The 27,235-nt window shown below is 42.3% G+C and overlaps 1 protein-coding gene across 1 annotated transcript in view; it reads right to left on the reverse strand.

Annotated features, from left to right (window-relative positions):
* The window catches only part of IFIH1 (interferon induced with helicase C domain 1), a 2,457,004-nt gene that overhangs the window by 2,378,075 nt on the left and 51,694 nt on the right, over positions 1-27,235 (reverse strand). The window contains exon 2 of the mRNA XM_044074778.1: positions 4,951-5,122. Coding sequence (XP_043930713.1) covers positions 4,951-5,122 — 172 coding nt within the window. The remainder of the gene's footprint in view (positions 1-4,950; positions 5,123-27,235) is intronic.

The following is a 27,235-nucleotide window of genomic DNA, read 5'->3' on the forward strand; positions in this document are numbered from 1 at the left end:
GCCAGGCACTTTGTGAATATCCTGGGTGCAGTAGATAAGACAAAGGGCAGTGCAGAGAACTGATAGCGCATGTAGCTTGCTTTGAAGCTTAGGTATTTTCTGCAAGACTCCCTGATAAGGATGTGCAGGTATGCTTCTTTTAAGTCTAGTGTTGCCAACCATGCATCTTTACCTAGAATAGGAAGCAGCTGGTGAAGAGTCAGCATCTTGAATTTTGGAATCACCAGATAGGTATTTAGAGTAGAAAGGTCCAGGATAGGACGCCATGTATTGCCTTTTCTGGGTACCAGGAAAATTCTCGAATAGAACCCTTGTCCCTTTTCCTCTTCTTGTACCAACTGAATAGCCCCCATGCTTAAGAGAGAGAGTACTTGATTTTGGGCCTCTGCCCACTGATTTGGGGATAGATCTAGCCACCTGCTTGGTGTTGGTAAGGTGTGGAAGTAAAATCTGTATCCTTAGGACACTATATTTAAAACCCATTTGTCCTGCGTAATGAGTTCCCAGTTTTTGGCCTGCAGACCAATCTTTCCGCCTAAAGGGGCATTCAGTTGGGAAGTGCTTGGAAGTTTTAGAAGCAAGTCATTGAGACTATTTTCCATAGGGGGGAGTCTTACTACTCCCTGATTTGGGTGCGGAAACCCCCCACTGCTTAGTCTTGTGTGTCCCCTGGGACTGAAACCTGGGGTTTCTGTTATGTCTGGGTTTGGCTTGAGAAGACCTTGAAGAGGCTGGAAAGGACCAATTCTTAGAGGGCCAGTGCCTACTAAATCTAGGAGGCTGAACTTGTAAGAAATATTTAACAGTTTGCATAGATTTAGCTTTATCTTCCATCTTTTTAAGAACTTCCTCAGCCTTGTTGCCAAACAGGTGGTCCTGATTTAAGGGAGCATCCAACAATTTAGCCTTAACATGATCAGGTAAAGATTGCTCCTTAAGCCAAGCATGCCTTCTGAGCACAGAACCAGTAACAGCAGCCCTGCAAGAAGCCTCTAAAGAATCAAATCCACATTGCAAAGTATGTTTCCCAACCTGTTCAGCAGAAAGCATTAAATCCTGTAATTCTTTATTTTCCGCACATTCAGGAATCAACATCATTTTCTGTTTAAGCAATCCAATAACATGTTGTTGATACTTTAACATATAAAACTGGCAGTTTAATGCCCTAATGACCAAGGTTGCAGAAGTGTAAATCTTCTTACCCCATCTATCCAGCGCCCTGGAGTCTCTATCAGAAGGGGTAGGATTTTTAGCAGTAGAAGCCTTAATGCCCTTGGGTCTCTGTGAAATAGTCTCTGGATCCGCAGTAGGATTTTTAAAAAGGAACTTGTGTGAATCAGGAATCCTGTCATATCGGTCAGGTTTTCTGGGAGCAGGAGGCAGAGAATCAGGGGCCAAACTAGATTTCGAAAAGACATCAACAATGTCTAGTACAGGAGGAATAGCTAAAGGCCTATGCTGAGGCAGGAGTAAGAAATCCCTAAGCCTCTTTTTTTAATCAGAAAAATCCTGGCTTCCCCAGTGGAAATGCTCCCTTAGAGTATGTAAGGTTTCACCAAAAGAAAAATCCTCTGGAGGGGAAGCAGAGGGAGTAGAGTCCTCTGCATCAGAATCCTCATAAGTAGATAAGGGCAAATCCAGATCATCAGAAGAATCAGAAAAATCAGAATCTTGATCAGAAGATTCATAAACAACTTCAGTCCTAGGTCTCTTAGAAGGGGGAGGCTGGCTTCCCCTGATTAGAGTTATAAGATCTTCAGCTATTCTTATCATTTGTTTTTAGGCATAGAGGCCTGAGCATGCAGCCTGGGCGTCATTTTTTTAGGCATGGTTCAAGATTTAGGCCTAAAAGAAGAAGGAGGCATTGGTTTAATATGCAAGTCCGTAGGCCTGAATACACCCTCAGAAGCCGGTGCCTGCACAGTGGCTCTGGACCCATCCAAGGTAGAGACATCCGCAGAGGTTCCATAGTTGAAGCATCTCGCAGCATACCGAACTCCGAATGGGTCTCAGTAGAGGCCTGCGAATCAGACGTAGCGGGTATCAGGGGCTGCGAAAATGCCTCACTGAGTACCTGTGAACTGGCGACTGGCTTAGGAGAAGTGTCATCAGCAGTTTTGGACCTCGGCGGCCTGTCTCTGTCTTTATACTTGCGTTTTTTTTTTAATCCTGGTAGTCAGATAGCTAAACGACGACATTTCTGGATAATTAAACCGAGAACCAAAATATTTAGAGGCAAAAATATACCGAAGACGGATAGTGCGCTGATTAAATAAAGCACAAAACTGACAGCACAGTAAGTCGTGGTCAGGGCCTAGGCAAGGAATACAGTATGAATGAAAATCTTTATGAGGTATTTGCTTTCCACAAGTAATGCAATTATTAACTTTTACTGTCATCGGTAAGGAGCAAGAAAAAGTTTCCCCAACGGGGTACTTAACTTTAGTTGAAGACTTCGGTTCTGAAACTCGAAAACGAAAATTTCAGGAGTTGGCCAACCGGCACTTGTGAGCTGCTTCTGCTTCAAGCACCACACAGCAAGAAAGACTGATGTAATGGCGTCGGCTGAATGTTTTATACCCCTGACGACCTGATGTCATGGAAGAAGAGTCAGCAACCGATGCAGGACCCAAGACTTTGTTAATCGGGCCGAATGAGGGCTACTGCGAGCAGATAACCCAAAAGTGATGACTGCAACAGTGAAACACGAAGAACATCCTCAGCTATTACACTGGTGAAAAATTCTTTAAAGAAAAGTGCCTGGCTCTTCATTCAACAGAATCTCCTCTGTGATATTCATTAAGACCATATCTGTATCGGTTTACTTTTATACATCAGCACTTGCATTTTCTCATTCTACCACATGCTGAAAGTCAGAGCAGCTTTGAAAAATGTATGTACTTGCTCAAACAGCTGTAGAAGAATGGAATATACCGTTGATCTCAAAATCCATAGCAATGTCATGAACAGACAGTGTAAACAAGGTTAGAAAAAGCTTTAATTCTGAAACTATTTTATAAGGCATAACTCATTACATGTCAGATCTCAAACTAACTTCCATAGCATAGATTCTATATAAATCATTACTACTGCCCTTATTTTCTATTTATTTTATTTGACATTTGTTGATTGGGTTAGTCTGGCTCAGCAGAAAGCCCACTTTCAGCAGAGACCCAAGGAGAAAAGCTCCCGAGAGGTACATAAGATACAGTTACTTACAAAAATAGTCTAGATACAGCAACTTCTTAATCATATACATAAAAATAAGATAAAGAAGGCGTACATAAAAAAAACCTTACACGGTTAAAGTATATATTCTTACACATACAGCTGTTGAATCTACAGCTACAAGATATAATTACTTTACATTGTAAAGAAGATTTTGCAAAAACTGTTGTGAACTTCATGTCTGATTTTATGGAAACAGAAGGGGATGAGAGAAAGGGGGTAGGTAAAAAGTACAGGGAAGGGAACAAGAGGCAGAGGTTATGTTAGAAGAAGGGAGGATGGTTAAGTAGGGTCAACACAAGAACAAGTCCAAGATCTGAATAGATAGTCTTTCAGAGTTTTTTGAAGCAGTTTGTTGTGTTAGTAATTAATCGTACGTGCAGTGATAGTTTATTCCAGCATTAGCGACAGAGTGAATGATTATAGAGTAGAGAGCCCTTGGCTGATTTAGAAGCTAGAGTCTGCAGTAAAATCTAAATGATGAATATCCATTAGATGCATGCTATGTACTACATAAATAAAAATAAACAATACATGTATCTTGTGTACTGTCTAGTCTGTACTGCAGGGGCAGCCATTAACTTGGAACTTAAAGCATCAAGTTCCACTGTTCAAAAGCTAAATACTTAAACCTTTCATTCCCTTGGATTTCTTAGTTTGTTTATTTTTACCTAGCAAAATGAAAAGAAAAAAAAAACTGCTATTCCCTATTACAACCAGTGCTCATGGCTTAAGATCCCTAAGTGCTTTCTAATATACCAACATTCACAGACTCTTTGAACAGCAGACGGTGAGAACTATTTTCACCTTGTAAAGGGAATTGTTTCATGATTGCAACATTATTAAGGTTGTTTCTATTACCAGTACTCACTGTTTTCTTGAAAAGACAGAGACAGTGTAAAAAACACTATCAGAACAACGCTGCAGGACATCACTACAAACTCTGCAGGCATGGCAGAAAATCCTTTCACTCATATTTTGAAATGCAAAGAGCATTTGGTGTTAATCTCAAGTAAACTCAAAATGTCTCATCCAGTTATTTTATACATTATTGCTGCATAACTGCTAATCTCAATTGATTTTAACCTTTTTGTATACACAGGTATGTTATAACAAAGCTTTACAAATCACCAATTAATCTCCTTACATTAACAGATTATCCTTATGTAACCTCTGTATTAACTGCATGATGTTTTACACTGCAACAATAGCAAACCAGTATTCTGGTCTCTTATTACCCATTTTGTTCATGTGTCCATACTTGCTTAAATAATTAAATTGAACTAATTATCCAACACTAATAGACCAGATAAAATATTTAATTACTTTTTTATGATATGGAGTCTGCATGTCCTCTCTGTGTTAGTGTAGGGTTCCTCCTGGTACTCTGGTTTCCTCCCACATTCGGAAGAAATACAATAGGGGGACTGAACATTAAACTGGCCATAAGTGTGTGTGCGAGTGTGTGGTATGAAAGAACTACAACTACAGTGCTAACCACCTGGTGGTGTAAACCTTGTATCTAGATGACTGTCACTGTTGAAGTGACACCCCGACTCCATAAGCAAAAATGGGAAAAAGGAGTTGTGGACAGATGGATGGATGATTCAGCAGTACATTGCACTAGTGCATTACACATAATACACTTTACTATTAAGTGACAGAAGAGAATGTAATATTAGAAAATCTATAGTTTGCAACAAAAAAGCAGAGTAGTAGTACCGGGTTCTGTCTCAAATTCTCCTTCCCCTATTAACAAATCAGCAAGGTGTTCATGTGCAGCATTGCGAAGAGCCACCAAAAACTGGGAAAACCAATTTGGTTTCCGAACAACTCTTGTCAGCAGTACTCGTGAGCCTTCTATTTCACTTTTTCCTGTCCTTGCAGCATCAATCTATTTAAAAAAAGCACACAAGTTAAAGTCAGAAATAAAAACATATGAAGGCTGCATGCAAAAACAAACAGTTTAGATGGGAATAGGTTCAGCTCAGTAAAATACAAGTGCTATATACAGCAGTAATGAAATTCTGAAAAAAAGAACAGTTTTGTTCAAACGAACATCATTTTTTTAACACTCACAACCATTGATATGCCATACAAAAGCTTTGCTGCACTAAATGTTTTCTGAATTAGATTTCCTTGCATAAACACATACATATAAGTAAACAAATAATCAGCAAGCAGGAGATTATTTGTTTAGTTTGTCTAATGTGCACAAATGGTACCTTGCATGTGTATTTCTCTCACTGCTGCCTTTTCTCCTCAGCATGTCTTATTTCCTGTTTAAGGAATGCATTTTACTTCACCTTACCACTCAATCAGGCAACCAACCCATTCCATGTTATTCATCACTCAACATTAGGTTAAATCCAGTTCCATCTCTCTGTAGGTGATGGTCCCTTCCGCCAAATTCATTTTCAGGAACTCTATCACCTGCGGCTCCCAAGTATAATATTGTACACTCACAGGCTCTACCCTTTCTGTTCTCCTGAGAGAAAAGCCTTAGTTTCTTTTCTTTTCTTTTCTCTCTCTCTCTCCATCCATTACTTCATCAATTTATCCCCTTATCCTAATTATCTTCCTCTCAGTTTCCCCCCAACCACAAAAAAAGGCTGGTTAATCAACTACTCTAACCTGTCAATTATATACTGCATTTCCCCCTAACCTTTTTTGGCTTGGCCAGAGATAAAATGTGCCCAAAACTGACCAGGTCATTTTAACAATTACAAATAAATACAATTAGAAATTAAAAATTAAATATCCTTATCCTGGTATAGCTCAAGCTGTCATCTTACCTATCCTATTGGTCTTTTTTTACTTTCAGCTTGGGTGTTTACCTCAGCAGCTCTAACTAATTCAGGTATTTCTCCAGATTCCTTTTCTATCCCACTGTCTTAATCCATATCCTACCTTTCCAGATGCTATAACCCTCAGTGAACCTTAGCTACTTCCTGCCAGTCCACTTTCCCAATTTTCTCATTTCTCCCATAAGGATGAGCCCACTGTCTCCAACTATTTCATCACTGATCCATTCTTTATCATTTCCAGAAGTTCAACTTAATCTCGGTGCAATGTTGTACTGATGAGCACCATAATTAGAACTGACCCCTGGGACTCACCACTGATAGCCTCTATGTCCCCTTTACTATCACACTACACCCTTCCTTCCAACCACTGTTTTTTTTCCTTCATATCCCCTCCCCAGGCCCTTTAAGGCTTCTGCATGGCACTGAGTCAAAGCCTTTAATGACGTATACTACACCACATTGGTTCCTCCCGATATCCCTCAAAAACTCCACTAGTCATACCATCAGTAATTTCTTCATTAATTTCCCACATACTGAAAATCAAGACCACTGGCCTGTATCCTGGGTTGGCCTTACTACCTTGTTGTGGAATAGCACAGTTATACCTTTCTTATAATATTATGGCCAGTGACCTCCTAAGAAAATTAAAGTTATGTACTCACCATAACTATTCATCTCCGTTTGCCATTTTCATTCTTCCGCAACTATTGGGTATCGGATCTGACCTTAGATCTGACTTGGCCACGTTTACTAGACTCTCAGATCTAACTCTTGAGCTCCTCCCTTTACCCATAATGCCCCAGTCAACCTGCTATTACTCAGATTAAGTTTGCTGCCTTACAAGCTATAGGAGGAACTAACCCCTAGGTTAAGACAAAGTAAAATTAATAGTAGTAGAAGTGGGACTCAAACCTTGAACAGAGATAGGTTCATAGGTTCATAGGTGTGTACTAGGCTAATGGCCATGGGGCATTTACAAGCCTAGCCATAGTATATTACCCTAGCATCATGCTACCCAACCTTAGTTCCCAGTGCCTCTGTTGAGTAGAGCCACTGGAGTTAGCCCCGGGGTGAATTTTCTATTTCCAATCCACTCATCAAGATTTCCTTGAAGAGGGTCAGTGAGGTGCTCTGTTTGACATGTATGGGAAGTCTATTCCATAGCATGGGCAGTCTCTGGGTTATGAACATGTCCCTTTAGTACATTCTGCTGATTGTGGTAATGAGGTTGAGGTCTCTGGAGCATGTGGTGTGGAAGAATTGGGATTTCTTTAGATGTAGCATTTCTAACAGAGCTGGGTCAGACATGGCTTTGTAAGTCAAGCAGAGCTTGCCTCTAAGTAGGCAATATGAGAAAGAGAATAGTTGGAGTTTTTTGAGTCTGTCCATGTAGGACAAAGTGTTTAAGGCCTAGGATCCTCTTTGTGAGGTATTTTTGCGGCCCCTCCTTTGTTGCAGGTATCGAGTGAGGAACATGCCAAATGGGGCATTGTACTCGATAAATGGCCTAATGAGGGAAGAGTAGAGGGAGACAATGACCTCTTTCCTCCTGGATGCAAAACCCTTAGTAATGAGATGTGCCACATAGAAGGACTTTCTGACTACAGTGGCAACGTGGTGATCAAAAGATAGGTTGCTGTCAACCTGTGTTCCCAGAACTCTTATAACACCTTCTGCGTTCAGTGGACTATCATCAATGTGGTAATTCATGGGAACCAGGCTTTTCCCAAAGGGGATAATGACACATTTTTTGGCATTGAGCTTAAAGCCATGGTTCTGACACCAGTCGTTGGTCTCAGTGAGGCCATTTTGTAGGATGCCAACATCCCTTGGGAAGTTAATAATAACTCCCAACTTCCAATCGTCTGCAAGCTTTGTCAGCCAGAGTCCCTTCGTGTTGGCTTGGACTTCAGAGAAGTAGATATCAAACAGGGGAGGACCCAGCACCAAACCCTGTGGGACTCCAATCGTGACTAGCCAGCAGTCTGACTTGGAGTCAGCTACTTTCACACTGTGGGTACTGTGAGCCAGTTTGCAGCCCACCTAGTAATATAGCGGTTGATGCCTAACTTAGTGAGTTATTCTGCAATAACCATAAGGTAAATCCAGAAGTTAATAGGAAGGGGGGGTGGAGGAAGAATGAAAGTGGACAACACAAATCTTTTAGTTATGTACTTACCATAACTTTAGATGTATGGGATCCATCTCGCCTACATTCTCTACAGATAGGTTCGGAGCCGATCCTCGGCTCCGACTCGGCGCTATACAATAGAACGCAGTCTCTTATTGGCTGAGTCACCTCATATCCCAGGATGCACCACCACTACCTCCCCAGATCTCGTTTGTTCGCACTCATATTCACAGAGACATACTATTGTCATAACATACTCAGGTCTTTCAAGAGAGGAAAGAAAAAACAGTTTCGGACCGTCCGGTCTCTCCTGGTCTACAAGGCAGGGGGATGGAGGGTGGGTTATTAGGAATGTAGGCGAGATGGATCCCATACATCTAAAGTTATGGTAAGTACATAACTAAAAGATGTAATGTGATCCTATCTCGCCTACATTCTCTACAGATGGGACAGCGTCCCTAGCACCTAATTCCCGGGTGGCTCACTGGAAAACACTCCTGAGAACTGTGGAACCGAAGGAAGCTCGACCCCTGGATGCCACATCTAATTTGTAGTGAGAAACAAAGGTGTGTGAAGATGTCCACATGGCAGCCGCACAAATGTCGCCAATAGAGAGCTTGGAATGAAAGGCTGCCGAAGTGGCCATAGCTCTAGTGGAATGAGCTTTTACGGGAGCCATGAGCTCTTTGTTTGAGATGAGATAAACGTGAGTGATGCAGTCCCTGATCCACTTGGCAGTAGTGACTTTAGTGATGGCTTTGCCTAATCTGTTATCTGAAAAGGACACAAACAGTTGATCTGATTTCCGTGCTTTGTGTGTCCTATCCAAATAGAAGCGCAATTGTCTGTGCACATCTAAGCAGTGAAAAGTGTATTCAGCTCTATTGGAATATTTGGGAAAGAAGACCGGTAGCTCCATCGACTGCTGTAGACAGAAACTAGAACAAACCTTTGGTATAAAGGATGGGTTTGTCCTAAGAGATACTCTATCCTTGTGGAATACCAGGTAAGGTGGTTTAACACATAGAGCCTGAAGCTCTGAAACCCGTCTTGCTGAAGTAATAGCAACTAGAAGTGTAGTTTTCCAAGAAAGGAATTTGAGATCACAGGTTGCTGCCGGCTCAAAGGGTGGCGAGGTTAAGGCACCTAATACCACGTTCAGATCCCACGGAGGTGCAGGTTGCGAAATGGGGGGTCGTAGAAGCCAAGCTCCTTTAATAAAGGCCTTACAAAGCTTGTTGCTCATTAAGGGAGGTTGCACACTTTCATGAAAATTGGAAATAGCTGCCAATTGTACTTTAATGGTAGATACTGAGCAGCCTTGCTGGAACAGGGAGGCTAAAAATTTGAGTACTTCTGATACCGAGGCTGCCATTGGGTCTAATCCTCGGAGCTGGGCCCAAATAGCAAATCTCTTCCATTTACTGCTATATATTTTCTTTGTAGAAGTCTTGTGGGCTGAAGACAAGATGTGTATGACTTCAGGAGCCAAAGAGTGGGTCCTAATTATGGTTGGAAGAGGAGTAGCCAGGCTGTCAACTTCAACGAATGGAGGGACTGATGGAGTTGTCCTGACTGATGAGTCAAAAGGTCCGGAACTTGGTCCAGGAACCAAGGACCCTCCAATGCATACCTGTGAAGAAAGGGGAACCAGATTTGCCGAGGCCAGTATGGGGCGATTAATATCATCCTGCTTTTCAAGCGAATCGCCTTCTGAATCACCTTGGGGAGAAGGGGAACCGGTGGAAAGGCGTATAGCAGACCGGAGGGCCAATCGTGGACTAGAGCGTCCTTGGGAGTCTTCCCCGAAACTGGGGTCAGAGTGAAGAAGTGATGACACTTCGCATTGAAGGGGCTTGCAAAGAGATCGCAACAGGGGACTCCCCATCTTGTGAAAATCTGTGTTGTCACTCTGTTGTTCAAGGACCACTCGTGAGGGGAGAGAATAGTTCTGCTCAGTCTGTCGGCTATCACGTTGGATTTCCCCGGAATGTGCGTTGCCATTAGAAAACGCTTGGTAGCAATCGCCCAATCCCATACTCTCATGGCCTCTCTGCAAAGGGGATAGGACCTGGTTCCTCCTTGTTTGTTTAGGTACCAGACTACCGACATGCTGTCGGATTGAATGGCAATTGTACCCTGGGGGAGGTGATCGTGCAGTGCTTGCAACGCTAAAAGCACCGCCCTCATCTCCAGGATATTGATATGAAGAAGACTCTCGTCGGGGTGCCACATGCCTTGGACCGACCTGTCCAGATAATGACCCCCCCACCCTGTCTGGGAGGCGTCCGTAGTCAGCGTGGCAGAAGGGAGTGGCGGGACGAAGGGTCGCCCTTGATTCAGATTGGGGGTTAGAAGCCACCAACGGAGATCCTGTTTGCACGTGTCCGTGATCAGAATGTGGTGACTGAGGGGACGGTCCTGATAAGACCACTGGACTGAGAGGAGCCACTGAAGTATCCTCATGTGCAACCTTGCCAAGGGGACCAGAAGAATGGTGGCTGCCATGGAGCCCAACAGTTGCAGGACCATTCTTGCTGGAGCTCGACGTCTGAGGAGTAGTGTCCGGACTTGAGACTGAAGCGTCGTGATCCTTTCTGCAGGAAGATAGACTCGCATCTGCCTTGAATCTATTTCTGCACCGATGAACAGAATACGCTGAGATGGTTGCAATACAGATTTTGACCAATTGAAGGTGATTCCTAAGGATTTGCCCAGTGCTATCGTGGCTGCTAAATTTTGCAAGAGTAGATGCCTGGAGGCGGCAGTTAGGAGCCAGTCGTCTAGGTATGGAAACACCTGGAATCCTAGACTCCTCAAGTGAGCAGTCGCGACTGCCAAACATTTGGTAAACACCCTGGGGGCTGTGGTGAGACCAAAGGGCAGCGCTCGGAACTGAAAATGACTGTCTCCTAGGCTGAAGCGTAAGTGTCTCCTCGACGCCTGATCCATCAGAATGTGATAGTAGGCGTCTTTGAGGTCTATGGAGCACATCCAAACTCCTTTCTCCAACAGTTGGAGAATGGATTGTAAAGTGACCATCCGGAATTTGGACTTTTTTACAAATCGGTTCAGTTTGCTGAGATCCAAAATGGGTCTCAAGTCCCCGGTCTTTTTTGGCACCAAAAAGAATCTTGAGTAAGTCCCTAATCCGGCCTGGTCTGCGGGGACAGGTTGGATGACTCCTTTTTGAAACAGCTTTGATACTTCGTCGGCTGCATGATCCCATTGACTGGGTGGTGGGTCCGGGATTCTTAGGACTGGTGGGGGTGGTTGAACAAAGGGGATGGAGTAACCTCCGGCAATGATTCGAAGCACCCATTGGTCCTGAGTAATATTTTCCCAGGCCTTTAGGTGCTTCGAGAAACGACCCCCGACTGGCTCCGGAGCTGCACAGTCGGGCACTCCTTCAGGGATGCTGGAAGGAGGAGGAGCCACGAAAGGACTCGCAGTCTCCAGTGTTGCGGGGGCCTCCGCCGCCTCTGGGACGGCGTCTCCCTGAAAAATTTCCCCCTCCTCTGCCTCTAGAAGGGGGATCGCTCTGCTGCGACGAGTAAGGCTTCTGAGACTTACGGAACCACATTTTCCCTCCCCTTCGGGCCTTGGGATAAGGCCTGACGGGAGTGGAAAAGCGGGCTCCTACGGCAGCCAAGGTCTTACCCTCCTGCTCGCAGCGAGTCAAAGTGTCCTTTACCTTGGGTCCAAACAATGAGGACCCATCAAAGGGGGCGTCGGCAAAGGAAGACTTAAAGGCCTCCGCAAAATGACACAGGCGTAACCAGGCTTGTCTCCGTAGAGCAACACCTGTTCCCGCCGCTCTACTCGCCCCTTCGGCCGCATAGGAAATGAGCCTCATGGACGAATTAGATAAAGAGGATAGGGTAGCCAACTGAGAATTAACTGTCTGAGTTAATTGATCAGGTAAGTTACCCGAGAGGGCATCCGACAGCTCCTTGATCAGATCCCTCTGTAGTCTGGTGAAGTGTGCCAAGTAATTCAGAGACCTTAACGTAAAGGCCGCTGAAGTAAGGGTACGCTTGCCGTACCGATCCATGCTCCTAGACTCTTTATTAGGGGGATGGATGGACGTCGAAGCCTCTGCCACATCTTGTTGGGTGGCAGATGCCACCACCATAGCATCTACAGCCACACCCTTAGATAAGAACTCCTTGTCCGGGGGTGCTGAGAGAAACTTATTGGGACGAGCTGGACCGGTTCCACAGAATCCGGGTGTTCCCACGCCCTTCGAGAGATCAAATCCAGAAGCTCATCGAAGGGCGGAGACACCCAGGAGGCGGAGGGCTGAGCCCCGAAGGCCTTGAGGAACACCGACTCCTCAGCGGAAGGGGGTTTGGACTGCCAATCGCCTCGGTGTTTAAGGATTTCTAGAATGTCTGCAAAGGAGACATCTTCCGAAGACGACTTTGGGGACCCCTCCGCATCATCGAGGTCGGTATCCGATGTGAGGGACTCGTCAGGGGAGTCGACGTGTTTCCTCTTACACTGTCTCTTCCTGGGTGGTTCCTCCGAAGGAGTGTCGGAGGAACCTCCAGGAAGAAGGGAACCACCAATGGGGGTAACCTCAGGCCCAGGGGCTCTGCTGTCACGAGACAGGGGGACTCCAGAAACGCCAGTCACCACGTCCAAGGAAGGGGGTGGTGGTGGAAAGGTCGAAGTGGCCAAAGAGGATTTGGCTAAAGCACTTCTCATGGCATCGAAGGCAGGACCCCCAGAATCCTGGGAAGGTCCCATCCCCGATGCCACAACAGTAACAGGAGCCCCCGCAGCCGACGCACCTAGAGAAAGGCTCGGAACCGAAAGGGTCGGATCCGAAGCCTCCCCCCCGGGGCCGACTGAGGAAGTTCGTGTACCGAACCCCGACCCAAGGGACGGAGTTGAAGTTAGAGTCGGAGCCGACTCGATAACTTTGCCCGGGTCCACCAACACCGACTCCAACGGCGCCGAGGCTGTCGGAGGAGGAGTGGTAGTAGAAAGGTAAGGGATCGGCTCCAAAGCCAGCTGGGCAGGAGTCGAGATCAATTTAGCGAAGACCGGTGACTGGAAGAGCTTCTGAAGCACCCTGTCTACGTCCGAATCGGACATCCTCGAAGAACGAGAAGAGACCGATCGGGTCCGAGTCGACTTCTCCGCCGGCTCCGAAAGAGTGGGGGACCGGCTCCGTAAAGGCTCGAGATGTATCGGCGCCGAGGGAGATTCCACTACTATTGCAACCTCCCTCGGAGCCGATGTGGACTTCGCCCGGCGGAAGTGTCTGAGCGGGCAATCCTCATCGGCTCCGAAGTCAGTGGAGCCGATGAAGGTGACCCACCTCTCGATGTCCGAGCTCTCGACTCCAAGGCCAGGGGAGTCGAGGCTGGAGGCATCGATGCAGACCGTTCTGCCCTCGGCTCCGAAGTCCGTGGAGCCGACGGAGAAGCCTGTCTAGACTTTTTGGCTATCGGTTCCGACGGGCTGGTCGGAGCCGACGATTTTTTCTTCTTGCCAGAAGGGGAAGAAGAAGAGGATAAAGCTTCCTCAAAAGAAGGGGCAATGAGCCCTTTTAAAATCAATTTGTTTTTCCTCTCTTGGAGGACTCGAGAGGAAAAAGCGTGGCAAACGCTACAAGACTCCTGTAGGTGTTTAGGACCTAGACAATACACACACAGGGAATGATCATCTGTGACTGACATCTTGTAGCTACACTTGACACATTTTTTGAAACCAGAAGGTCTATGTTCTTTTGACATGGTTTCGACAAGTTAACAACTACAGACTATACAATAGACAGCGACAACTAGGCTCTAACTCAAACGCCTAAAGTAGGGCTAGGCCCCTCTAATCTAAACGGAACCTTCCTACCAAGAAACAAACACAATCTACCACAAAAAGTTACCAAATCACAAACATACAACAACAATAGCCGTTAAAACAGCTTTTGGGTGACTTTCAGAAAAAATCTGACAGAAAAAGATTTCTAACTAGAGGTACTTAGCTCAGCCAAGTCCGAGACCACGTCTATGCTGGAAAGCGGCAAACGAGATCTGGGGAGGTAGTGGTGGTGCATCCTGGGATATGAGGTGACTCAGCCAATAAGAGACTGCGTTCTATTGTATAGCGCCGAGTTGGAGCCGAGGATCGGCTCCGAACCCATCTGTAGAGAATGTAGGCGAGATAGGATCACATTACATCCATAGTTATTGTGAGTACACAATTTTAATATCTGATGTCCTTTTCATTCATTATTCAACTATTGGGACACAGTCCCCAGCTATGCATACCCTGGATGGGCTTTATGGAAAGATATTCAAGAGTACTGTAGAACCAAAGGCAGCCCTGCTCCTGGAAGTCAAATCCAATTTGTAATGAGCAATAAAGGTATGAGCATTAGACCAGGTAGATGCTGCACAAATGTCATCAATAGAAGTTCTAGATCAAAAGAAGAAGAATTACCCATGGACCTGATGGAGTGTGCTTTAGGAGACTTGGGTAGCGACAGGCCTTGTTGACTGTAAAGAAAGGAAATGCAATCAATAAGCCATTGGGAAGGGTAATATTAGAAACAGGTAAGCTCAATTTGCTTGGGGAAAAGGAGACAAACAATTGTTCTGGCTTTTCTGAAATCTTTTATTCTATGGAGATTAAAACATAGTTGCCTATGTACAGCCAAAAGATGAAGCATGTACAATCCAAATTAGATAACTTAAAAATGAATAATATGAAAGATAAAGATAGAAATAGGGGGAAAAAGAGAAATCACTTTACTAAATAATAAGTATTTGGAAATTTTGAATCACAAAACAATGATTAGTTTAGAAAAAATGTAAATTGTTCTATCAGCTCTAAATCATTGAATATGTTGGCAAATAAAACCAAATGACTTAATAAGCTTAATTATATTAAAGAAATTGGCTCTCCTAAAAAAAGATGGTCTATGACTTGCAAAATATATTAATCAAATTCAGAAAATGTTTCCATAATATCAAAAATCTCAGAAAATAGATTCAAAAAAAGAGATTAAAGCCTTTATTACCAAATACACTAAAAATAGATTATCAGAAGAACAATCAATAGTTATTGATAAACCCATATCCTTCACAGACCTTCAAAATCAGATTAACAAATTAAAACAGAATAAAGCACCTGGAAATAATGGTATTATTCCTGAAATATATAAAATCTTACCAAAAATAGCTTTAAATTAACTTCATAAAGTTTATACTACCTCCCAAAATGACTACTATTCCACCCTCATGGAAATAACCTTTATATCCCCAATAGTGAAATCTAATAAAGATCCCACAAAATGTTCTTCATATAGGCCAATCTCATTACTAAATATTGATTACAAAATGTTTATATGTCTATATATGCAGATAGGTTAAAAACATTTCTCCCATCCTTAGTAGATGAAGATCAGACAGGTTTTATTATAAACAGAAATACATATGACAATATAAAAAGAGTTATTACCCTAATTGAGCCTGCAAAAAATTTAAATAAAAGCCTAATATTAATAAGTCTTGATATAAACTGTGCCTTTGATTCAGTTAATTGGGATTATTTATTCTTACTCATGGAAGAATTAAAATTCTCAAACAATTTTATAAATAGTATCACTTATTTATATAAAGATAGTCAAGCTTATATTAAAATTGGTACTAGTGCTTCACAAAAAATCCCAATAACCAAAGGAACTAAACAAGGTTGTCCTTTATCACCCCTATGTTTTACATTAATTATGGAACCTTGGGCAAATCTAATCAGATTAGATAAAGAAATTGAAAGTTTTAACTTAACACCTAATATCTCTTCCAAAATACAACCTTTTGCAGTCAAAATACTTATAACTTTGGGCGAAATAATTCATCCATAGCAGCCGTTTTTAATAATATGAGAAAATTTCGAAATAAGTCAGGTTTATCTTTTAACCATAACAAAACAAAAATGATTCCCATATATCCAAATAATCACATATTGAACAATAAAAATACAAAATATTTGGCACAAATCAAATCAAATTATATACCTGGAAATAATAATCACTAATAACATAAAATATACAGTCTTTCTGCAATAGAAGATTTTATATATACATGGAAAAAGTTATATTCTACCATGGAAGAAAAACTTTCAATTATAAAAATGACTATACTACCCAAAATACTTTACATCATCCAGTCACTGTCTATAACCCCCCCCCCCAAAAAAAAAAATCTATAATTAAAAAATTCAATTCATTGGTACTAATATTTCTTTGGGCTCCTAATAAACCCAGAATAGTTCTAACATACCATATGAGAGAGTGGACAAATGGAAGTATAGGATTTCCTAATTAAGAATTACACTCATTATTCTCTGTGATTAAAACTATAGCTCTTCTCATAGACAATGAATATAATGCAAAATGGAAAAAACTTTTAGAAATATTATCTAGTGACTCACATAATAATCCTAAATCCCAAAAGTTAGCAACGGGAAACAACACATTCATATGGTTATTAAGTTTTTTTTTTTTTTTTTTTACAAACACTCATCGTGTTCACAAATGTAATTATATGTTACTTCTCATAAAAACATTTAGAAATTATATATACAAATCTACAGGGTGTAAGGCTTGTTTTTTTTAATCCCCTTTCCTATAGCATTTACTCAAGAACTTGTTGTTTCATTTGATTGCTCTAAGATGTCATGTTTCAAAGAAAAAAATCTAATATATTGGTCTCAAATAATGATAAAAGATGAAAAGAAATCAATTTGTTATCTGCTAGCTGAATTTAATAACTGTCTTTCAGCTTTTCCCAGTTAAGGGTCGCCATAGCAGTCCGCTAATGATTGGCAGTGAACTTTTACTGTGTCGCGTTGCCAGCCCAGCGCCCAACCTTCAACAAAGGAACACCCACACGTTCACGCACCTACCTGCATGTCTTTAAATTCACTCGACCACAGGGAGGACATGCAGACTCCGCACAGAAGGCGCTCCAGTCAAGAATCGAACCGGAGAACCTCTTGTGTGAGGCAACAACAATATCCGCTGCACCACCACTTAATTTAATATAGATACAAATTTATGGCTGGTTTTACAAGATTGTAGACAATTTTTTGCAAATAAATTAGACATAATGACTCCAATAATAAAAAAAGACAATACCTAAACTTATACATTACCCGATGTTATCTACACAACAAAAATCTTCAATTAAAAACAAATTACTAATAATTAATATACATATAAAATAATATAGCAATAACCCACGCCTGGGTGTGGGTAATGCTGGATTTACCCACGGTTGGCGTGGTTTGGTCCCGTGAGCCCGAGGACCAAACAAAGACAACCGTGGGTAAATCCAGCATTACCCACACCCAGAAGTGGTTATTATATATAATGCCATTATTTAAGAAAAGAAATAATTACTTTTCTTAAATAATGGCATTGTATAATGCCTCTTTGCTGCCCTTCCGCACCTGTCTGGTGTTCCGGCAGTTCTGATGTACTGCGATGCCTACGCAGTACATCAGAGTTGTATAAAGCAACGGAGAACGCAAGTTCTCCGTTGCTTTACTTCTCGCTATGTTAAATGGGTTTAACATGGCAGACAGCTTTAAAAGCAACGGAGATCTCCGCTGCTTATTTTAAAGCTGTCTCGCTATGTTAAACTCATTTAACACAGCGAGAAGTTTAAAAGCAACGGAGATCGCAAGATCTCCGTTGCTTTACTGTGTCGCTATGTTAAAGGAGTTTAACATGGCGAGACAGCTTTAAAAAGCAACGGAGATCTCCGTTGCTTTTAGCTGTCTCGCTATGTTAAACTCTTTAACATAGCGAGATTAGTTTATACTAACGGAAAAAGTCCGGGCGACCGGACCTTTTTCCGTTAGTATACTGAGGGATTTACAACGGGCACGCTGGTTGGGCTGGCCAATCAGCGTGCACGTTTTTAGGGTAGGCATTGTATAATCAGAAATAATCCAGATAATTATTCAGAGAGTTACTGGAACTATTTTTTCACCATTAACAAATATTTTCCTCATGATAGTGATAAATTATTTTGGAATCAGCTAAAAAAACATAACTTTGATTAAATGGAAATTATATACATGGAAATACATTGCAAGTATCCTTTTTGACCCCATACACTATGAGTAAATTTGGTAATAATGAAAATATATGCTGGAGATGTAAGAATAAAGTAAAAGCTGACTGGTCTCACATGTTCTTTGATTGTTTAGAATTAAAGAAATATTGGGAATATATAAATCTTTTTTTACAAGCCTTATTTTCAGATAATTTTTCACTATCTAAATCTATTATCTTGTTTAATACACCAGTACATGAATGTATTAGGATAGCCAAATATCATTTGATTTGGTCCATATTAGCTGTTGCAAGGAAAATTATAACAAGACACTGGAAATCTCATACTTCTCCCTCTTTTCATGAATTTAAGTTTCTCCTTACAGAATATTGTAATTTGGAAATTCTGACCATTAAATCAAGAAATGTCAGGAATACATCTACATATAATATGTGGAACAAATTAGGGAAATAATTTATTAAGCTAAACATTTGTTGATGTAAACAAACATCAGTACATTTGTGAACATTTTTGTAAATAGTTTAGTTATGTTTGTTTAATATTGTTTTTTTATTAACCCACTGTTGAAATATGTGTGATTAATACATGTAAATCTTGTTTCTATTTGAAATTCATTAAAATTGTTTTAACAAAAGATGAAGCATGCATTCTCCTTTGTTAGTTAAGTTGGGAAAGAAAACAGGCAAATTAATGACTCGATAATTATCTGTTTCTGAGACTACTTTAGGTAAAAAAGATGGATTGGTCAGCAAGACAACCGTGTCTTTGTGAAAAATGAGATAAGGAGATTTGGAAGAGACCTTGGAATTCAGAAACTCATCTCACAGATGTTATGGCCACTAGAAAGGCAGCTTTTCAGAATAAAAATTTTATTTATTTTATTATTTATTTATTTATTTTATTTATTTATTTAAATTTGTTGACCGGGAGTGTCCGACTGGACGTGGGTCCATTTTCAGCGGAGGCCCGGGGAGAAAAGCTCCACAGTAAAATAAACAGACAGTAGTTACATTGGATTACATAGTGATTAACAATTTAACATAGAAATTACTTAGATTTCTAAATCAGATTTAGATGATAATTCAAAGGGTTTCTGAGTTAACCCTTGGAGCATGACTGTTAAATCCCAGAGAGAGCTGGGGTCTTTCACTGGGGCCTAAGCAAGAAACACAAGAAACTCTGAGAAATGCCTTGCACAATTTTGAAGAAGATAATAAGGAAGCATTTTCGCCTGAATGAAAATTAGATATGGCTATCAACTGCACTTTGGTAGTACAGAAACTAGCTCCTTCTTGAAAACAGATGCTAAAAACTCTAGGACAGCAGAGGTAGGAGCAGTCAAGAGGTCCAATTCTATCTCTGTAGAGCCAAAACAAATAATCTTTTCCATTTACTTTTGTAGATCTTCCTAGCAGAGGCCCTGTGGGAAGACAGAAGTATTTGGCCCCACTGACTGAAAATCCTCTCCACCAATGACTAAGAGACCACTTGTGAGGCATCACAACAAACTAGCTGAGTTTGTCTGCTAGCATGCTGCATTTCTCCAGTATGTGTGTTGCCATAAGAAAGCAATAAGGGATCACCCACTGCCACACTCTCATTGCCTCTCGACAAAAGGGATAAGATCAGGCCCCCCCCCATTTGTTGATGTACCAAACCACTGACATGCTGTCAGTTCAAATTACCACCATTCCAAGAGGGTGTCCTGTAAGGTCTGCAATGCTAGCAGGACCACTCTCATCTGTAGGACATTGATGTGTGAACTGGTCTCTTCTGGGGACCATGTGCCTTGGACCATGTATCCCAAGAAATGCCCCCTACCCCAGTTCGGAGGCGTCCGTGGTTACCACAGCTACTGAAGGGCCAGAAGTACAAGATGGCAGCCTTGGGAAACTTCATCCAACTGAATCCAGCAATATACATGGTCTATGCATACTCAAGTGAATTTGATCAGAAAGGACAAGTGATGGCGAAGAACTGACCACTGAACAGCTAGGGTCCATTGAAGAATGTGAATATACAAACAGGCCATAGGAACTAAGGCTATGGCAGCTGCTACTGACCCTAGGGTCTGATGAATAAGTCTGGCTGGGGGAAAGGGTGTGTAATAATTTCCTCTCCTTGGCACCTGATGGTCCTTACTCAATGTGATGTAAGAGAGGCTATCTGACTATATTCAACTGAGGACCTATGAACTTCAGGCTCTGAATAGGCTGAAGATGAGACTTGCAGATGTTGACGGAGATGCCTAGAGACTGATACAACTGGAGCAAACAGTCCCTGGATTTCTGTAAAAGATGCTTGGTTGGGGCAGGGAAGAACAAGTCATCTAGGTATGGAAACACTCAAAATCCCAGCAATCTCAAGCAAGCTGCTATCACTGGCATACATTTGGTAAACACCCTGGTGGTTGTGGTGAGACCAAAGGGCACGGTTCTGGACTGGTAGTGACTGGCCCCCAGCTAAAAGCACAGAAATCTTTGGGATTGTCTGTTCATCTTGATGTGACAGTATACATCCCGAAGATCAATGGAGCACATCCAGTCGTCCTTGCATAGAAACAGCTGGACTGAACCATGACCATTTGGAACTCTGACTTCTTCACAAATTGATTTAGTTCGCTTAGATGCAGGTCTCAGGTTCACGGTTTTCTTTGGCACTAAAAAAAATCTCGAGTAAGTTCCAAATAATTTCTGGTCTGGTGGGACCTCCTGGATGACTCTCTTGTCTAGCAGCTTTTCAATTTCTTGAACTGCTGCCTCCCTTTGACTGGGCGGGATTTTGGGAAGCCTTTTTCTTTTGGTTGGGGTATCTGGAAAAATGGTATGAAACAACCTCTGGATATGATTTGTAGCACCCAAGAATCTTTTATTGATGCCCAGGTGTCTGTGGGCAGAGACAATCACCCCAGACTGCCTCCAAATGTGGGACGTCAGGCAACCTTTCAGGACCACTGAAAGTGTTTATCTGAATATGAATATCAGAAACCCTGGTTCTGTGGGCCTCCCCTGTCACAAGGATGGTCTTATATTTGAACCCGCATTTCTTTAACAGTAAGGCCAAACAAAGACGTTTCATCAAAGGCAGCACTGATTCAAGAAGACTTTAAAGGCTCAGGAAAGTCGCACATTGGCATCCAGGCACATCTCCAAACAGCTATGCCTGAACCAGTCACCCGTGACGTACCCTCTGCAGCATGGGAAATTAGCCTCACGGACAAATTAGAGATGGATAACCGAGTGGCCAGTTGTGAAGAAGACTTCTTATAGTGCTCCAAGGACATGGATTCTGAGAGGGATTTGGAAACCTCCTTAGTCAAATCCTGCTGTAGTCTACTTACAATGTGCCAAGTAATTCAGAGACCATAAGGCAAAGGTCACCAAGGTAAAAACGCACTTCCTGAATCTGTCCAACATCCTGGACTCTCTGTTAGGGGAATGGGCAATGCAGCTTTGCAATGCCAGCTCCTTCTTTGTGGCTGCTGCCACACATAGCATCAACAGGAACTCCCTTGCTCCAGTGGTGGCCTGTCCTTGGGGGGGGGGGCAAGAAAGTTATCAGAATGACAGGGGATGGGTTCTGTAGTATCCAGTTCCTTCCATGATCAGTAAGAGGCTAAATCTATAAGCTCATCTGCTGGGGTAGTCAACCAAGACATAGTTGGGCCAGACCCAAAAGCTTCCAGGAACACAAACTCCTCCTGGAAGGAGTATCAGAGGACCAACCACCTTTTTCCTTGAAAATTTCTAAGATGTTTCCAAAGGAGACGTCACCCAGTTGAGATCTGGGGGACCCCTCCCATTCATCAAAGTCCATGTCTTTGGTGAGAAAATCCTGAGGGGAATCTATGTGTCTACTCTTGCATGTTCTCTTACAGGGAACCTCCTCAGTGGGATGGTCTAGAGGGGTATCCAAAGAAAAGGGGGAAAGTCTGGATGCTTGATGGGGCCAGCTGTCCCTGAGAAATGGGCCTGAGAGCATCAGTGCTTGGACCCAAAGGAGGCAGGGCTGTAGGATCATAAGAGGAAAGAGTAATTAAATCTCTCAGATGATTGAAGACCGTCTCCACCACCTTGAAAGCAGAAGGGCTGGGAGACACCGTAGATGGTCATACCAGAGCCAAAGCTCCTGATGCCACAATGCCCCAATCTTGCCCACACCAGTGCCTCAAAGAGGGAGTTGGACCCAAGCTGTCCAATGCCAAAGCTCCACGGGGCAGCAACAGCTCAGACAACCTCAGAATGGAACCCATTCCCCTTGACCCAGTGCTGATGCTGCTGCACCAAGACTCATCCTCTTCTAATGGAAACAATGCCAAACAAGTCAGAAAAGCAGTCGGAGTATAAGATCTAGCTGTCGTGACATCTGACATTGACACTCTCTGGTTTCTCAAACCTGAAGGCTCCAACATTACCAGTCTAATCCAAGAGCAGAAATGACAGCACAGGAAGTGCAAGAAAGGCTCACAGATCCAATGGGAGATGGAGCCAGGATAACCCCCATCTGAATCTGAGCCCTGGTGGACTTCCTCATTATCCTATCCACTTTGGCTTCTGAAAGGCTCCTGGAGGACCTGATGGAGGAAGTGGTGGACTGGGGCTGAGACTCTCTCCATAGGACCTCCTGAAGGAAACAGGCTCTACAGAGAACTCTGGGGACTGGGTCCTTGGAGACTTAGAAAGGGAAGTTGACAGAGCCAAGGATGTGAGATCAGACTGTTTTCACTTTGGATCCAATGAGGTCAGATCAGTTTTCTTTTGAATTTTAAGAGAAGGCTCTGAATATAGAGTAGACTTAGGACAGCAGGGTGGAGACTGCTTTCTTGATTTTTTTTTTTTAATCCAAGGAGGCTTTGGATGCCTTTGCAGGGGTTTGAGCCCCTGAAGCAGAAGAAGAGGAAGAAGAAGGTGGCAGCAAGCCCTTCAGAATTAATTTGTTCTGACAGTCACTACAGGCCCTGGAATTAAAAGCTTCACAAATGGAGCAGTCTATATTTAAGTGAGAAGTTCCTAGGCAATGGACACACTCCCTGTGGGCATCAGAGTTAGGGATCTTGTGTCCACAGGAAGTGCATTTCTTAAAACCTTTTGGTTTTGCTGACGTCTGAAGAAAAAAGGGAAAAAGTTTTTTTTTTATATAGACTACCAACAATGGTAAGGTAAGGAGAGTACCCTCTAGAGAATAGAAAAAAAGTGAGAGAACAGGAAGAAAAGTACCAGCAATGGTACTGACAGCTACCTTACATAGAAAAGAAAGTAGAATTTGAACCTAACACAAAGAAAACTCGAAAAACTAAGTAAGAGAGGTAGGTGATGACAGAAAAAGGAGTTTAAGAGAAAAAATTAAGAAATTGAACTCACAGAAAAAAGATAAAAACCAAAAAGCTCTCTGAGAAGGATTTGTGTCTGTAGTGATATGATGCACGACATTTGGGGTACTGCAAGTTGACCAGGAAATTAAGGATAAAGGGAGGAGCTCAAGAATGCGGCAGAGTCGGACTGGAGGTCGGATCCAATACACAACATCAAATCTATTGTTTTACTGGACAGGGTCCTGAGCCTAAACATTTAAAAGGGTACTCCACCAGGTCCTTAAGCCTTGTGTTCCCCCTCACTGAAGCCACCTCCTGCTCCCCACTTGTACTGCCAGTGACATAATCCCTCTATTTCTTAAATTCCTTTCCTGTTCAACTTTCACAGGCCTGAAATCGTCCTTCTCACTATTTCCTGAAAATGAATGCAAAGAAAGCATTTCTGAGTTCAGGTTACTCTGACCTCTGAAAAGTCCCTCCATGATCTGTGTGCAGACTAACTTTACTCATCCAATCTCTGATGACCCCTAGTAAAAACCTTTTCACAGGGCTGGGGCACTGTAATTTGTTTCAGCTGGAGGAAATAGCTGCAAAGATTCAAAAGGGATTCTTTAAAATGTTCTGAGTCTTAGGATGTGCAAAATCTGCAATGGAATTCAAGTACAGCTTGCTATAGCCTGACAAAAGTCCAATATATTTAATCTTCAACATGGATGGACTTTGGATCCAAAAAATTGGGATGACTTTAAGGGCAACTGCAGCTGTTCATTATAACCTTAACCTATTGTGTGAGCAGCTAAAATAAAATATGAAAGCTTAACGTGTGTCTTACATTCCAGAGTACTGTCTTAAATTAAGCTGATGTCACAGAGCTTGCTCTTCCTCGTTTATTATTTTAATACATGTAAACTGTCACATCTTAGTACAAGTCTTGTATATCATGTTACAGGAATTTGTTTTAGACACTGTTGACGTAGCATCCCATTCTGTACAGTACCTTCAGAACATTACAATCAAATTAGTTGTTTCTAACCGTGATGCTCTGCCTTTGAGACTCACCTAAAAGTTCCTTGGCTTATCCAACCTGCCCGTTCCCTCTCTAGCTTTGCATTTTCTGGAATTCCTGTTTGAAGTTTTCCATGTAGCAACACATACCACTGCCCAAAAGTCTCACCTGCTCGTTTCTCCCTTTCTTGTGCACGCTCCCATTTGCTGTAGTGACCTCCTCATGTTCTTTAGCTACATTAGTGTCTCCCTCTTCATTTTATTGTTCTACTTTCCTTATCCACTTTCTGTCTACATATTTAGTTGAACCCCAGTGTCTCATTTATTTTCCTATGCTACCCATCCATTTGCTATTATTTACTTTTCTGTAATCTCATACCAGAGTCTTGGTGCATGATCTTTTCTCCCCAACACCTAGCAGTGGCTGCTTTAAGAATAGATGGACTAGATGACCATCTGTGGTACCATTATGTTTCAGATTAGAGAAGGGTAGCTTCCTGGCAGCAGAGCTCTTCAAGTGTTCCACTTTCCTTAGACTTGGACACTTTGCACATGTCTAAGTGCTGATCCTTTCTTCATAACACGGACTACTGGGCCTGAGATCCATGACTGTGATATCTACTCCACCCGTCTCTCTCTCTATCCTACCAGAAATTAATATATGCATCTTTTCCGTACTTGATCTTTGCATTTGTTCCCAATTACAGTCATATATAAATAAAGCATGAACTGTTAACTCGCTACTCCTAGATATATGAACTGTAAAGCATTATCATAAAAGTTGGGTCTAAATACAAAATTAGCCTTTCATTTAGTGTCATGGGAGCATAACTTCCATTAAAATCACCGATGAACATTTCGGACTGTGTAAAGAAAATATATAAATGTTTTCTATATAAACCACACCCACATGCAAACATGAAATCTGAAGACATTTATACCTGGTATCAGAAAATACAAAGAAGTTGCCAGACTACAGGCAAGTGCTATGGCACAATGAAAGGTGAACACACAAAGTGGGATATGCAGCCACAGACAGGAGGACAGGAAGAAGGAAGACAAACTAGAGAGAGACAGGTACAGATATTAGTGGCATGTCCATATCCCACACAGGACATGCAACAAAAGGAAAAAAAATTAAGGCAAAAATCTGAAAGGTTAATTCCCATAGGATAAAAACTCTCACATCAAACTAAATAAGCAACTAAGAGGCCTAATTAGGTCAAGCAAGGCCAATTTGGAGGTTAAGATAGCCTCCAAGGTAAAAGATAACCATAAGGCCTTCTTTAGTTATGCTCGAAACCTCAAAAGCAGCGCATATCAATGTGCTGAAATGATGGTTAACGGGGCTCATATTACGTGATCGCAGACGCATTTTGTCAAATGCATCTTGATAAACCGTAAAAGAATGAAAAGGCAAAATAGCGAAGTGGCTTTTAAGAGAATTCTTTCCCTGGGAAAGAATTTGCTTGACTGCTTCCGTTACTTTGCCGTTTTCGGCACTGTAGTGCAATCTCGGAGTTGGTATATTTAAGTAGGGGGGGTGGGGGCAAAGCCCCCCCCACATTATGTAATGTTTTAAAGTTTTTTCTTTTTGGAACAGCGATTTTTTTCCCTTGGAAAAAAATTGCTGTTCTGAGGTTTCGACATTGTAAGCTTTCGCTTACATAGGGTCAATTAATCATCATTCGCTTTTGTAAGCATCCGATGATATAATACAGACCCGGTTAATGGTGTCACCGTAACCAAGCCTGTCAATATAGCAAACCTGTTGGCAGGCAAATTCAGTTAAACTTTACCCTCCACTCACCCCAACCATCCTCCAAAAAATACCCTCAAACATAACCCCTCCAGCTATAGGCGGCTTTAATGAGCATAGCCAGTACATGCTAAGATCACAGTCTCAATGGGCCCCAACAACATCCGTATATCTACTAAACAGTCTAAATACGACTTTATCAGGCGAGACCCCTTAAATCATTATTTTAATGTAGTATTAAAACAGAATTTGTGCCAAGCGAAAGGAAGACTGCACCAGACATCCCCCTTCATAAGGGAGGCCTTTCGACAGGTCGTCGAAACTACAGATCTATTACTCTTACTAAGAATTATCATGGAAATTATCAACAAAGACATAGGTAACCTCCAAACACTAGATCCATTCCAGTTTGGCTTTGTCAAAGGAAGGAAGGGAATGCTTACTGAATCTAGTGGACTTCTTTGAAAAGGTCACAAAAGCAATGGATGAGGGGAAAACTCTGCATACTGCCTGCCTAGATCTGGCTAAAGCATCTGATACAACACCCAACTCAGGCATTGTCAACTTAGTTACAGAGCTAAGTATAAACCCTTTTACAACACACTGGATAGCTAGATGGTTCACTAATAGATTAGAATCAGTGAGACCACCTCCACAAAGAGGACAGTCATCAGTAGATTCTCCCAGGGCTCTGTGCTAGGCCCACTCCTCTTTGGCATCTACTTCTCAGATGTCAAAGCCAATGTCAAAGGCTTCTGGCTAACCAATTTCGCAGATGACTGCAAAAAGGGAGCAGTCACTGTAACTCCCCCTCAAGATGAGAACACCCTTTAGGAAGGTCTGACACAGACAAAAGCTTGGTGCCAAAGCCATGCCAAGAAATGCATGCATTGCAATATC

The sequence above is a fragment of the Protopterus annectens genome, chromosome 6.part0, assembly GCF_019279795.1.
Source record: "Protopterus annectens isolate FY-2018-M chromosome 6.part0, PAN1.0, whole genome shotgun sequence".
Classification (NCBI taxonomy): domain Eukaryota; kingdom Metazoa; phylum Chordata; order Ceratodontiformes; family Protopteridae; genus Protopterus; species Protopterus annectens.